The sequence below is a fragment of the Vidua chalybeata genome, chromosome 25 (assembly GCF_026979565.1).
Source record: "Vidua chalybeata isolate OUT-0048 chromosome 25, bVidCha1 merged haplotype, whole genome shotgun sequence".
Lineage (NCBI taxonomy): Eukaryota > Metazoa > Chordata > Aves > Passeriformes > Viduidae > Vidua > Vidua chalybeata.
Genome location: NC_071554.1, coordinates 754,942 through 770,194, shown reverse-complemented (window position 1 = coordinate 770,194; position 15,253 = coordinate 754,942). Strand labels below are relative to the sequence as shown.

At 55.6% G+C, this 15,253-nt stretch overlaps 1 protein-coding gene across 1 annotated transcript in view; it reads right to left on the bottom strand.

Moving 5' to 3' along the window:
• Nucleotides 1-8,109: 8,109 nt before the first annotated feature.
• Nucleotides 8,110-15,253, bottom strand: part of KIAA0319L (KIAA0319 like) — a 29,992-nt gene continuing 22,848 nt past the window's right edge. Inside the window, exons 17-21 of the mRNA XM_053964487.1 lie at nt 13,915-14,057; nt 12,821-12,943; nt 12,233-12,323; nt 11,786-11,877; nt 8,110-9,843 (exon numbers count right to left, since the gene is read on the bottom strand). Coding sequence (XP_053820462.1) covers nt 9,656-9,843; nt 11,786-11,877; nt 12,233-12,323; nt 12,821-12,943; nt 13,915-14,057 — 637 coding nt within the window. The 3' untranslated portion in view covers nt 8,110-9,655. The remainder of the gene's footprint in view (nt 9,844-11,785; nt 11,878-12,232; nt 12,324-12,820; nt 12,944-13,914; nt 14,058-15,253) is intronic.

Here is a 15,253-nt window from a genome sequence, read left to right as displayed (position 1 = left end):
TATTCCAGAAATTTCTGAGGCGTTCTCTCAGTTTTACTTTCGTTACTTTACTCTATGTTAACTCTTGATGTTGCTGCCTCTGCTAGAGCAGGGCTGTGGCTCTCCCGCCCTCAGGGTCGCATCCTGGGGGTGTCCCCGCAGGGAGCCCTTTCCCCCCAACACCTCGGGTGGGAGCTGAGGGAGCTGAGGGGAAGGACGCCCCGGGCTGGGGGCTCCTCAGGCCTGTGCCAGGGCTCCTGTGGCTACACGGGGCGTTTCCCCAGCAGGTTTGGGACCGATGAAACTCCGCGGCTCTAAGGAGCACCCACAGCAGTCTGGAGAGCAGAGCTGAAGCGCCCTGCCTGTCTCCTCCGCAGCGGACAGCCCCCAAAACCAGCCGAAGCCCCTCTCTGCATCCCCCTTGTCCCGCTCCCTGCAGCCACTCCTCAGCCCGAGCCCGCTCAGGGCAGCGGGTGCCGTAGCTCATGCGCCGCTGCAGCTGGTTGAAGGGGACCAAATCCAGTTGCAAGTTGATCTGGTTCCTTTTTACCAGCCCCAGGGACGCATCATCTCTCCGGAGGCGCCGTCGGGACGGTGCTGGTGATGGGGGCTCCTGGCGTGGGGGCCCCAGCCCAAAAATACATACTTCTTAACATTCCATAGCACCGGCGGGCTCCATATGGGCATATGAAGAAGTATGTAGGGTTGGGAGGGAGAGGCGGGCGCCGCGGGGCTGGGGGCGCAGGGCACGGGGCTGTCCCTCTGCCGGCCGTGCCCTCCAGCTCCAGGGAGATCCTGGAAGGAGCCAGTGGCCATGGTGAAACCCGAGACTGGGCAGGGGCTCTGGAGGCACCTTCTCCACCTGCTTGGAGGGCGAGGCAGTGCTGTGGCCAACCCATGAGTGCCTCGGACCCAAAGCCCCTCGGTGGCTGGAGAGTTCTCAGGCTGCTCTTCTGGGGGGGTTTTGGCTGCCCTTTGAGGGTGATGGGATGCTCCGGGATGCAGCTGAGGCTCACTGGTTTGGGCTGTTGGGGGCACCTGTGGAGCTGCACCTGCGAGGGGAAGGGGGCAGAGCCAAGGGCCGTGTCCTGTGAGCCCACACGGGCCAGCACGGATGGATGGCAGAGGTGGGTGCCTGTGCTTGCAGCCACTTCCACACGGGAATCTCCTTCAGCCCTGGGTCTTGGCTTGGCAGGGCCCCCCCTGCTGCTGCTGCTGCTGCTGCTGCACTGGGTCAGGATGCACCAAATCATTCCTCTGCCCCCTGCATCCCCCATGACTCCCAAACTCCACATCCACATATCTGCCCATGTGCCAGAGCAGAGGTTCAGGCTGGTGCACACGAAGCCAGTGTAGGGGGGCACTCACCTCCCACACCCCCGTGCCCCTGTCCATCTCGTCTGCAGGGCCAGGAGAAGGACACAGGACTCTGGGCCCTTCCCACCCCCTCCCCACCCAGCAGCTCTGGACTGGGAAGGCTGGAGTTGCCTTTGCCCATGGGAGGAGGGATTCAGCTGAGAGCTCAGAGGCTTGACAGTCTGAGGGGGCTGTGGGGGACTCCCCATCCCCAGCACAGCTTGGCCATGGCAGGGTGACAGAGGGGACGCACCTTGACTTCAGTGACTTTCACAGCCCTAAACCTGCAGCTGGAAAGGGATAATGGCAGGTACAGGGAGTGTCCCTGGGTTCCCAGGGCTGCCCCTCTCAGGACAGGGGAGCGAGGGGTGCGTGGGGGTCTGGCTGTGGGCACGAGGGGCTGGCTGGACACAGCGTGGCATGACTCAGCACCGGGAGCCGTGGCCACACGTGCCACAGCTCCCTGCAAGGAGCCCCCGGGTGCCAAGTACAGCCTCACATCGCTGGCCCTGCTCACAGCACCCACAGGCAGCAGAGTCATTGTTCAGTGCCACCCCAAAACACCAACCATTGCCGTGGCTGCCACCACAGCCACGCTCCCCCCAGGATGCTCTGCCAGCACCCAGGAGCTCCTGCATGGCTGGTCCCCTGGGATCCGGCCCTGAGCATCCCAGACACGGCTCCCAGGACCCAAGAGAAGTCCCCAGCCCAGCAGGAGCAGAGGGGCACAGCGTGTCTGGCAGGACCAGCTCCCCTGTCCCAGCCCAAATCAGAGTGGGTGTCCTGAGCCTGAGGCTGCAGAGATGCACCCACTTCAGCCCTGGGGCTCTGCCGGCCCTGCAGTGCAGTCCATGCTGCCCTGAGGATTTGCTGGAGCAGTGCCGGGGTCCCAGGGACTGCCAGGCTTCAGTGGGAGCCAAAAGCCCGGGGCTGCACCCACCCCAAAACCGCAAAGCCAGGGCTCTCACATCGCAGCCGAGTTCACCTCCAGTCACCTCGGCTGACCTTGGGCAGCCTCTCAGTGCTGGATATTAGAGGTACCCCAGCCCGAGTGGCCCAGGCAGCCCCAGCCCATGGCCCGGTTCCCACAGCCCTCGGCCGGGCTCTCCCAGTGACCTTGGAGGGCTGCACCCAGCTCCACAGGATGCTCGCTGCATCCGGGGATCCTCGTGTCCCCCAGCTTCAGCCCGGGCCCCTCCTGCCGGCTTCCACCACCCCTCCTTGCCCCTGCCCTGTTCAACCCCGCTGCCCTCTCTGTGCCCAGACATTCCCTTCCATCACCACCAACCCCTCTGCAGCCCTGGGCGTGCCCCCCACCACCGAAGGCATCCCCGAGCCCTCCCCAGCCCCAGCGCTGCACTTTGCAGCTGTAGACCCCGAGCTGAAACCCACCAGGGAGCTGTGGTCTGCAGCAGCCCCTCTTCCACGAATTCTCCATGTCCGCAGACAGGCTGGGAGTCCCCGGCCAGGGCAGCCCCCCGTGTTCTCTACCAGGAGCAGCTCCGTGCCCGGGCAGGGTGGTTTGCGGGCACCAGACGGCTTTGCAGGGGGAGGCGAAGGAGCCGGGGGGCTGCCGGGGCCGGCCGTAGTGGCACCCACGCGCCCGCAGGCACCCAACAACCCCAGCTTGGCTATAAAAGGAAGAGTCTTTTTTTTTTTTTCCCCCGGCTCCGCCAGCGCCGCGTCCCTGGCCGAGCTCTGCAGCCGCTGCCCCGCAGGGGCCTTTCCAAGTTTTCCCATCCAGCGCTGCCCCCCCAGCCGGCTTCCCCCGGCTCATCCATCCCCGGCAAACCCACTGCAGCAGCTGCTGAGTGACTTATAAAATACCAAGAGGCCCAGCAAGCAGGGGGGAGGTGGGTGCAAGGGGAGCGCCGGCGCAGGGTGCCTGGGGGAGCACCCCGGCTCCCGTCCTGCCGTCCCTTCGCCCGCGGCATTGCCCGTGCCGGGGCGGTGGGCGCATGACTCCGGTGCACCCGGCCGTGGTGGTCAGCACTCCCCTCCGTGCGAGTTCCAAATGCGATGCCGAGGTGCCCAGAAGTTGGGTTTCCCAGCCTGTCCCACAGGCGTGGGGTGGCCCCACCTTGCGTGGCGGAGGGTGCCTCGGCTCCCCGGGGAAGGGGGTGACCGTCCCCGGTGCAGGGGGACACCCGCAGGCAGAAGGGCCGGGTGCTGCCCGCAGAACCCGAGCACTCATCACCCAGGACCCCTCTGCAGCCGGGACTTGCCGGGGGGGGCCCCATTGTCCCTCCAGCCACACAGAGACTTGCTGCCACCCCCCGCTCCTCCGCCTCCACCCGGCTGGCCCCAGGCAGGGGGGGCTGCGGTGTCCCCCTCCCCAGGGTGTCCCCTCCCCGCCCACGCCGAGCCGCTGCCGGCGCCCCGCGGCAGGAGCATCCCCGGCCCCGGCGGGCTCAGCACCGGCTGGGCTCGCTGAAGGTTAAACCTTGGCGGCGGGGAAAGCCCCGCTGCCCCCCGCAGACCCCGCACTTCCCTCCCGCAAGGCCACTCACGGTCCTGGAGGTGACACCGGCCGCAGCCGGGCCGGGCTGGCGGCAGCGAGCTGCGGTGACACCCGGCACGAGCACGCTGCTTCCCTGCTCGCCTTGACTTTGCCACAGGACTCCTCCGGCTCGTCCGCAGGAGCTTGCAGCATCCTCCAGTTCAGCGGGAGAAGTTCCTCGCCAGGGAGGGAGGGAGGAGGGAGGGATTTAAGGCAGACCCTGCCTGGGATGCAACATCTGCGGGTGCAGTTGAAGACCCCTCGCTCGCTGTGCACCCCAAAGCTCCCTCCTCGCTCGCCCCATCCTGGTCTCGGTGTCCCGGCGCGTGTGCCCAATTCCGGAGGTGCTGCGTGGGTGATCTCTGCTGAGAAACCCTCTCCCCCTTGGACAGAGACCGCCAGGGCTGCCACCAGCACGCAGACAGCCGGCCCGGCCAGCTCTGCCACCTGCCCCATGTCCCCCCGGTGCCCGGCGGGGGTCCCAAAGCCATGTCGTGGGGGAGCTGGCACACACCACTGGGCCCAGCAGCAGCCCAGGGCAGCTCGAGGGCAAAACGGAGCTCGTGGAGTGCACAGAAGGGTAAAACCTGTCACCACCCCAGCCACAGGAGATTCCCTTGGCCAGGGGACCCTGTGGGGATGGGGATCCCCGGGTTGCCCCAGGTCACCCGCTTAGGGTGTCCCCAACACCCACGGGCCGGTTGTTCCAGCATGCCCAGCTGCCAAGCCCGGGGGTACAGAGCTGCTCTGCCCACCCGGGGCCCCGCCTGTCCTACCTGCAGAGAGCTGGCAGGGCAAGGGGGACCCCCTGCCCGGGGCAGGATGCTGGGAGACACCTTAGCGTGGTTCCCAAAGGGAAAAGCCGGGACCAGCAGCGTGGCATCCCTCCCGCGGCGGTCCCGGCGGCTCCCTGCCTGCCACGACACCCTCCCCACCCCGGGTGCGCTCTGTTTGCCTGCTATTTTTGGCAGCCTCCTAAGAGCTCCTCTCGGGCTATTAATAATGAGAGTGAGAAATTCGTTTGGCCTCTCCTATATAAGGAAAGGTAGAGGCTTAGAGGCAGCTAAATATACTGGCGCGTGCGGGAGCGAGCGGGGAGCCCTTGGCACCGCGTGTGGAAAAGAGATTGTTTGAACAATGGAAAGACGGACTCACTCGGCGCACGGGGCCCCGCCTGGACCGACGGGCGGACAGAGGGATGGACGGAGGCTGACGGTGCCCGCGGGCCTCCGCCGCAGCACCCGCATCGCCCCCGATGCCCCTCGGGGGCAGGAGGAGCAGCGGGAGAGGGGAGGCAGGAGCAGGGATGCTCTGCGACTCCTGCTCCGAGCCAGCCACGCTCGCCCCAAAATGCCTGTGACAACCCCCAGTGGACCCAGCAGCGACCCGGGGAGTGACGCTGGGTCTGTGCCCGGTCAGGAGGGACGTGAGGGGTGCTGGTGGTGGGCAGCAAGGTGGACTCTGGTGGGCCGAGCAGTTCCCACTGGGACAGGCACAGGGTCGGTCCTCCAGCTGAGCGCCCTGCAAATCCCGGCCTCTCTCGGGGCCGTGACCAGCGCTCCTGCCCAGCTCTGGAGCAGCCGCGGGGGCATCTCCCGCAGCCGGGGGGCTGCAGGGTGCCAGCATGCGTCCCCACTTCCCAGGGAGCCGCCAGCAGCCCTGCAGGGTGCCCACATCCTCGGCACAGGGATCATTCACGGAGCACATCGTTACTCTAACTGTGTCCTCCCCGTGGCTACGGAGGACCCGGGCGAGGTGCGGAGCTCCTGTCAGGGAGAACCCGGCTGGAAGAAGGAAAGCAGCAGCAATCCAGGGAATCCTAATGACAGGAAGGCGCTGGGGAGCAGCGCCAAATCCACACGGTCGGAGCAAGGACAGCACATGCAGCAGGATGAGTACAAAGAGAGGAAAAACCGGGCTCCTCTGGCTCAGGAAAGAGCCTTTTGGTTTTTTTTTTTTAACTCTTCGTAGCCCCGGGTGCTGCTTAGGGAGGCACAAGTGGTGTAGCTGCGACTGCAACCCCGACCTCCCCGGCTCCGTCACGGTCCGACAGGCGATGGCCTTGGCCTCGGCCGCGGTGCCTGCGGCCAAATCCCTGCACCAGAGGGACTGCGGGGCTTGCCCGGGCTGCTGAGCCACCAAAACACCGGGACAGCCGTGGTGGGCAGAGTCCTCCTCGAGCTGCTGCCTTGGCCACCGCCACAGCTGCCTCAGTTTCTTGAGCTGTGAAATTCCAGCAATAAAAGCCATTTCACAGACTGCGAGCCCAGGCCCTGATCCCCTCCTGGGGACGTGACACAAAAACTGCTGGAGGCAGGAGCAGCTCTTTGCCATTAGGGCGGTGAGAAACCCCATTCTCCTCTTCTGGCGCTGCCCCAGGGCTGCTGCAAGTTCTCCCCACACACCAAGCCCAGGCCACGGCTGGGGAGCTCAGCAGATCCGGCTTCCTCTGTCCTTAATTGACATTGAGGGAAGTGAACTCAGAGGCTCCAGCCCATCCCATGGACCACGTGAACTGTGCATGGACAGAAGGGCAACTCTGAAGGTGAATCTCCTCCCCTCTCTGAAAAATCTGTGTGTGGGTGCCACCGGGTCCTTCCTGGCTGCCATGGTGCTAAAGTGTGTTCCCTACACAGCCAGCCCCAGCAAGAGCTGGGTGGCCACAGTCATCTCCTTCAAGGACTCCACTAATTAATAAATGTTCCTCTGCTGCATGAGGAGGTGCTGCTATCCAGGTGTGGGGCAGCTGCTGTTCTGCTTTCCTGTGAAATGAAGTCTTTGGTGACTATTGTCCCACAGCTGAAACTGGAGAAAGAAGCAAAACGCCTTCCCATTTGCAAGAAGCATTTTGTTTAAAAAAAAAAAAAAAAGAAAAAGACTCTTAGTCTTGACCCAAGTAACACTGGAATCACCAAACATCATTAACCAAAGTGCAGACAGGCTGGGCACTCCCAGCTACACAGGAGGATGTGGAAAAGGTTTAAGAGCAAACTATTTCAAAACTAGAATTTGCCTCAAACATCTTCACCAGCACTTGAATGTGTTAAAGGAAACAAAACTGATTGAAGGTGCTGGTTCATCTGACAGATGTCTCAGCCTTTAACTTCCACACGTGGACAACTTGTAGCCAGTGTCTAATTGTGAAATCATAAAGCATAGCAATGCAGAAACCTTCCTGAGCAAGGTCACGCTCGCGGCGCTCGGGTAACGAACCGGCAGCAAAAGGAGCGACGCTGGGGGAGGAGGAGAGCAGGGAAAGGGATTCCAAAACCCCAAGGAAACTCTGTGCACACACCTGGGGAGGGCTGTGCTCCTGGAGCACTACAGCAGACAGCTCATCCTGCTCCTACCTTGGGCCAGAAGTTCCCACCTTCAGCCTGGGGGGTCTCCTCGCCTCCGTCAGCCCCACACATCCTTGTGCCCCCTAAAGCTGGGGTGCAGAGCCAGTCCCCATTCCAAAGGCTCGGTGGCACTGAGGGTTAACACGTGGAGGGGGAAGAGGCTGCACAGCCAGGGAATTCTAATGGGAGCCAGGAATCTCAGTGTGAGCTTGTGCTGTGCTGTCACAAACCTGCACTCAGAGATGGCAAGTGACTACGAGCCACTGGGCACAGAGGGAAGGCCAAAGCCCTCCCCAAAGCCCAAACTTGGGTTGGGGTGAGGCTCCTCAGTACAGCAGCCCCACCTGAAGGGCTGTGACCCCACAGTGAAACACCGGGGTGAAGGAAACAACCACAGCTGAACAAAGGTGTTGGAGGTAACAGCTGCACAGACTGTAACTCCTTCTCCTGTAACAAGCAGCCAGGCTCACTGGAAAGCCCACCCTGGGTCTGTTGAGAAGGGTACTGAGCCCTGCAGCAATGCCCCACCTGCTGCTGGGGGACCTGCCTGGGATGGGCAGGAGTGAGGGGCTCAAAAAGCACAAGCCTCAAGGACCAGAACCCAGCAGAGCCCAACAGCTCTAAGTGTAGGGCCAAGGGACAGCCAGCACTGGGCTGTGCCCTCTGAGGAGCACCCCAGGGTCAGCCCTCCCCGTGTGGGGCCCTGGGTGGGTTTGGAGGGAAGGAGCTCTGGGGAGAGCGGGTGCAGGAGCCTCCAGGAAGGGGAAGCCTGAGCCAAGCCCCAGCTGTGTGCCAAACTGCCCAGGCAGAGGGTGGCCCGTGCTGTGACGCCAGCAAATGCCGTGGCCTCAGCACTGGGAGAGCTGCAGGCTCCAGTGCTGGGCCTGAGGAACAGCTGATTGCCCAAAAAATAAACCCAGCAGCAGCCACGACTACATTCAGTGAGGGAACATCCCCTCACATTCAATAGTGTTTAATCTTCATCTAGCTCAACACAAATCAGTAGTGCAGCAATATAAATACAACTGAGGAACTTAAAGCCTTTTGGCTTTCATAGCTCAATAAGAAGAAAAAAAAAATGCCAATGAAACCAGTTTCCAGTTTTTAAATTAAACACAAAGAAAGGCAATGAACTGCCCACCCATCCCCAGAGAAGCAGTGGCATCCTTCATGCCAGCACGAGGCTGAGCTCTGCCCGAGGACAGGGTGCAACTCACGACAGCAGCACAGTGAGATAAGGGAGTGGGAATGGGAAAGGACCCCCCCGCCTGCCCCTGGGCTCAGGCAGCAGGGACACGGGGACACGCTGTGCCACGTGCTGCTGGCACTGCCCACCACCCTTGGGTACCCAGAGTTCCCTTTTCCACCACGGAAGGACACCACGTGTGCTCTTGACACTGCGATAGGAGCACACAGGGCTCTGCAGCCACAACAGCACAAGGCCAGTGAGCTGCCAGCCTGAGGGAGCAGCCAGCTGGGGACTGCAGAGACCAATCCCCATCACCTGGGATGTGCAAATTTTAAGGGAAAAAGAAACCCCAAACCAAAAAACCACAGTACATAGTGTTCCATAACTGAGATATGGTTAACGTCCAGCCTCATGGACGGCCTGGTGACCAACAGAAGGTGCTGGGGCCACAGAACATGTCACAGCTTTGGAATGAAGCCAGACATTGGACACAGGTACCAAAGGTGGGTGTGTGTCCCCCCAGCTCTGGTACCAAGCAGGACTTTGCTGCAGGAGGGGGTTTCCCAGCCTGGGCAGTAACCACAGGTCAGCTTTTCACACATGAACAGGCACCAAGTCCCCAGCACTCCCCATGAGAGCGGCCTGACAGCGAGTTGGAACAGCCACAAACCCCTCTCCTACCTGCAAACTGCCAGAGTGTGGCCAGAGTGTTTACATTCCCCCTCCTCTACACTCCAACAGCAGCCAAGTGCATGTGAAAGGACAAGTCTACATCAAAATAGTGCTTAAACCATTAGGGAAGGTGGGAGTAAAGGAGAAGAAAGTTGTTGGACAGCACAAGTAGCCTGTGGTAGGCTACAGGAGCCTGAAGGGAGCTCAGAGCACAGCTCAAGGACTTGACCTTCCTTCTCCAAGGAGCTCCAAGGCAAGGAAGCTGGAAGTCCACAGGTGCTCCCTCCACTGCAGTCTGAGGGGGCTTAGGAGGGAGCTGCACATTCACAGTTGCTCCAAGTGGTTCTGTCCTGCCCTCTCCAGATGCCAGCTCCATCCTTTCCTGACTCTTCTCCTGGGGTTCACAGTTGCCTTCTCCTCCCTTTGATTTCCCTTGAAGTTCAAATTCAAGTACAACCAGTTTTAACCGAATGAAAAGAAACCCACAAAACCAAGGTTATTTTCTGTGAAACGAGTTAGCAGCGTTGTCCTAGTCAAAGTGGCCTCCAAAGGCCCTGGTAGGACAGGGAGGGGATTGGCCTTCCCTGCTGAGCTCCAGCCAAGGCTGCCCAAGGGCAGCTATAGGATTTCCTCCCTCTGGTTCTTGGCTTTGAGGGCCAGCTGTCCGTTGCGCAAGGAGCCGTTCTGGCTGCGGAGCAGTTTCCCTTTTTCCCGGTCAGGCCATGTGAAGATGGCTTCATCACTGTCCAGCTCGGACTCTGAGTGCATCAGGCTCGTGTTGAGGACCTGGGCTTTCTGTCTGCCACCTTGAGGGAGAAACATTCCCAGGTTAGAAATGCTTCTAACGCCAGTGAACCATCTCACCTTGCTCCATCCCCTCTAAGTCTCCTTTTCCAATCACGTCTAAGAGGCAGCAGAATCTGACTTTCCTCTGTGTGTCTCTTATTCCCTCTGATGCTGAAGCCAAAGTGATCCTGTCTCAGACACTCTGGCATGTCAGAGGTCACAACAACACTCCAAGACAGCAAAAAGCACAACAAGCAGACAGGAAGGCAATGATGTGACCAGAAGGGGCTGTGAGCACACGTGGGAGCTCTGTCTCCCTGACCTTGCTCAGGGCATTGCCTAGAAAATGCTGGGAGGGCTCACTGCTGGAGTAAGGAATATGCAGGTGTGTGAGGGAAGATCTCTGCCATCTCACTACCCTCTCCCTACTCTCCTCTCTGCTACTCCTGTCTGCAAGGGAAGAGAGATAAATTAGCAGGATGAATTTAGATTAATGCACAAGGACAGGAGAGAGACATTTACTGATATTGTCAGCAGAGGAAATATTTAAATTTAGCTTTTCCTTAACGGAGAAATGCAACATTTCCTCTGCTAGCAGAAAGCCCCATGGACATATCTAGCAGGGAAAAAAACTTCAGTCAGCAGCCAGCCTCGGAAGCAGCAAGATGAGTTTAGTTACCAGAGAGCAAATGGTGAGGCACATTTAGCACATTTATTGCACAGTGGGCTCTGAGGTGACAGATGGTCAGAGTAAACCAGAGTTGGGTGCTGAGGGAGGGAAACAAACCCAGGTTTCCTGCAAGGGTATCTGTGTTTGAGCAGTTGGGACAGCGTGGTCCTGGGAGGAACAGCTGATCAGTCTGTCACTGCAATGCCCTCCATGCTGCTCTTGGGCACTGCTCACTTTGCTAGAACACCATTAAATGGGATTATACCAGGATGAGTGGTCATTTTCTGCTAGCAAACAAGGATCAGGGACTCTTTTCCATGCACAGCTAACACATTCCTTCTCTAAACAAAACCAGGACACTCTGATATGAAACACACACTCAGCAGCTGCAGAGTTTCCTGGCATTCAGCAGGGCTGTACTTTGCACATCCTTCCCAACGCTTCCCTCTTTTCCTGGTCAGTCAGCAGGTGGCCATGGCTTGGTTCATGTATCAGATAAAAACACTCCAGCCTGAAATAACTCCCTGATCTTTGCAAAGCACTGACAAGCACTCTCAGGACAGGAAAATGCTGGCTAAGAACACTGAAGACAAATCCTGCCTTTCTGGAATGGGCCAAAGGACCTGTAGCCACATGGAGCACTGAGGAATTCCATGGATCTCCCTCTGAAATGTACCTTCTTACTATAAAACTAGAGGATGAGCTAAAATGTGAAATTTTCACAGCCTGATGCACACAGGAGCAAGAATAAATAAGCTGATGAACCAGTTGTTTGCAGTGGGTGAGTAGCAGAGCAGAAATAAACCTCAGTCTCTCAGTACACAAGTAGTTTGAGGTTGTTCTCAGGTGTTGATCAATTTAGTGTAATGTTTAGTGCCACTGAATTCCTGCTTTGCTGTAGAGAATGACCAAAGCATTGCATATTGGCAAGAAGGGAACTACCAGAACCCAGGGGAAAACTTCAGAGCAGAAGAAGTTACAGTCAAGACCCAATTTTGGGCTTCCTGAGTCAGACTGTTCTGCACAGCTTAATGCATCCACTTCCTACTTCTGAGGTACCAAGTGGAGACATCAGGACCAGGCTTAGTTTCAGCCCCAGTTTCCAAACCTAAAAGTCAGATGACTTTACTAAATACCCCCTAGACAGATCTGAGACAAAATTTCAGATCTTCTGAGACCCCACTGTCAGTCCCTACATCACGTTTGTTTCACATTTGTGATTTTAAGTCCACTGAGGAAGAGTCCTCAGTCAGCACTCTGGAAGTGCTGAGCTCTTCCCTCTCATGTTTTACCTGCTTTGGGATTTGGTTTTAACTCCAGGCTTTCTTGATCCGTTGCATCCAAAATCTTGTATTTGCTTTTCCTTTTGGATTTTCCTTTCCGTCTAAAGGGGAGAAAAAGGAATTAAGAAACAGTCCATTTCCAAAAGAGCCAGAAGAAAAACAACTCTGATCTTCAAAGCTAAAGCACTTGCTATTTAGGATTATGTTCATATTACAAAGCGAAACATTAAGATGTTGCTCAGTTGTACTTTTATAGGTTAATCCAAATTTTGCTTCTTAACATAACCCAGAGTTCTGGAAGTTCAACATTTAACTTGAAACACTTAAGTGAGAAAACCCAACATCCCAAGGCTCAGCAGATGACCTGCTGGGACAATGGGTTTGAATCTTTAACCTCCTACTGCAGACACTTGGCTGTGAAACCTGGATACAGTGGGGGTTTGGTCTCAGTCCCACCTCTTGCAGCAGCAGATCACCATCCACGACAAGATTCCGAAGGCAACCACGATGACGAAGGATGCAATGATCACATACAGCACACTCCACTCTGCAAGCAAAGCCCCAGACATAAACACGTTTTGGCACCTCGTACAATTGACAGTGCACATTTTAGGAGACTGTTTTTGGGAAAGAAAAGGCAAGGCCTGCCTCTTTGCAGAATTAGAGGCTGGCATTCCCCACGGGCAGCACCACCAGATCCCCTCAGGAAGCTCAAGATCCAGTGTGTGGACTTGCTGGGCAGTGTTCACTGTGTGCTGCTTTATAAAATTTGCTTTCCTGTGGCAGGAAAGCCTCTGTACAGACACGACAGAAGACAGCTGTGATTTATACACCCAGAGTGGACTCAACTCTTAGTGAGTGTGCACTGAGAGGGTGTGAAGGGGATTCACTCCCCTGTCAAACATCATCTGCCCAGAAGGTGAGACAAGAGGGTGTCCTGGTGTCAGCATCTCATCAGAGCAAGGGGCAGACAGCAGTGTGCCCACCCGGGGTTTCGAACACGGGTTTCTCTGCCAAGGTGCCCACCCCGGGGGGGTCACGTACCGCAGTTGCTTTCGCCGTCCCCCATCTGCACCCTGAGGAAGTTCTCCATCCAGAACGGGTCACACACGCAGCGCTTGGTGAAGGAGTCACAGCGCCCGTGCTCAGAGCAGTTCAGCTGACAGGCTGGGGGCCAAAACCAGCAAGGTGAACTAAATGACTCACAGGTGAGGCAAAAATGGGACAAAACAGTTCAACAGAGCCAACCCTTCCTGCAGGCTCTGACCTGAATGGGGCCCCTCTGTAGCTCATTCATAGCTCAGCCGTAGTCAAAAGAGGTGAGAAGTGCAAACGTAAGCACCTGGGCCTCATGCCAAACTGAAACATCCCACTTCACCAGCAACACGCATTTTGCCTAATAAATCCTCATTTTGATATACAAGTTATGGAATTTGTGTATTTTTCAAGTAAACGTTTTTAAACAAAGTTTTGATTTTCCAATTCAAACCCCGCCTGTGAGAGACAAGAAACAAACAGATCCCTTGGAGGCACCCAACAGAACTGAAAAATGGCTTCTGAAGGCCACAAAATGGTAAGATCAGGAAGTAATGAAAAGAATTACTTTACACAATTCTAGTTTCAAATCTCTAACTGATCAGCAAATGATCCTCACAGGATGGATCCCATAAAAGAAAAGCAGTGCTAAGGTAATGATGTAAAATAATGATAGAAGGGGAATATTTCTTGCAGACTGATGTTTGTGCTGCACAGGAAATGAGTGGGTTCACAGCAACCAAGTTGTGCAGTTTATTGTTTTCAGGACGCCACTGACTTCAGTGGCTATAGTCTATTAATACTGTATTTTAGTTTCATAAGTATCAATCTGCTTTTGGTTTTGTGAACCCTTATCTTCAAAGCAACATTGCAAGTAATTATTTATAAGAAGTTAAATAGTGAATAGATGGAATTAATTGGTAAATAAGTGATTAGTGAATAGTCTAATAGACTTAATTTTCTGTTCCCCATTTATTAACACGAAAGCTCCTGCACTGAGTGTAAGTGTGTGGGCACATGGGTGGTTTTAGCACCCTTATTCTGTCAGGCAGCTGAAAAGAAGGTAAAAGATGTTCAGTCTGTCCCAAGAGACTCTCACTTACTGACTGTGTTAATCTCCAGTGCCCGGAAGATGAGGAAGTCTGACTGTTGTTTCCTCAGTTCGTTCTTCAGCGTCCAGGCCACCTCTCGTCCTTTGAATATCTGATGGGGAGGCTGGTTCTGCACAAAGAACACCATCTTCGTGCTGGAAGAAAGGCAAGAATTATTATCTGCTGCTTCTCCAAATATCAGGTGGAGAGCCACACTCTCCAGTCTGCCATTAGAGGGACTTACTCAGAATCCCAAATTTATTTGAAGACCAGACTTCTGGCTCTGTTTGAAAGCAGTAATGGCAGACCTGGTCCTACAGTAGAAAACCCTTTAGGATATCTGATCCATTCATATTTTCCAAGCTAGGGCTCCACTGTTCTTGAATTTTCATATCAAGCAGATCTTTGCACATTCATGCTAAGCATCAAATCCCCAAACTTTAAGGTGTTGCTGTTTTCATATTCTCCTTCCTTCCTCCCTGTGGGATCCTGAGACTTCACTACAGCTGGAACTTGGGGGTCCATTTACATGCTCAGCACAGAGCTGCAGCACCAGACAGTGGAAGTTTACAGTCTTTTGCAGAGTTGAGTTTGAATGCACCAAGTGTTATAGCCCAAAAACAACCCAGCTGTGAAGGATTCTGTATTCTGCAGCTTTTACTGCATTAACTTTATGATAGAAGAACTTGTTCCTCATGGCTTGCTCACCTTGCAGAGTCCTGTGGACCCTTTAGTCTCACAAAAGGATGCATAAATGTTTGGGATTTATTATCACTAGTGAGCTTATGAATCAATGCCCTATCAGTGAAACCCTCAGAGTATGAGAAAAAGAACAAACCAACAGTCTGAGGAAAAAGCTCTTTTCTAAACAGCACAAGTTACTTTGACAGTGGAAGCAAAAATGAGATCTTAAAGCCATCTGTGAGGAAACAATCTCTGCTCCTTTATAACACTTCCTACTCTTTTGTCTGCTTGAACACATAAACAGATGAAGCATTTGTGACAAGAATCCCTTACTTGCCTTACTCAGGGGTGACTGGCTTGCTCATGGCAGAGACAGAGAGCTACTGTTACAACAGAAAGTGCTGGCTCCTCTGTTCTCAGCTCTCCAGGTTTGCATGGACAATGAATTCTGATTTTCCTGCTACAGCAGGCCACGTGGAAATGAAGAAATTGATACATCACAGCACTCAGCTAAGTGTAAAGTAACAGCAGATTTATTGCTGACTTGCTGCAGGACTTTAAGCATGTCCCTTAAATCTTCTTTAATGTTTTAGGTGCTTTAAAACTACTCCCCTTTTAATAAAAATTAAGTGCAATATTGCACTTATTTAAACAGATTTCCACTCAT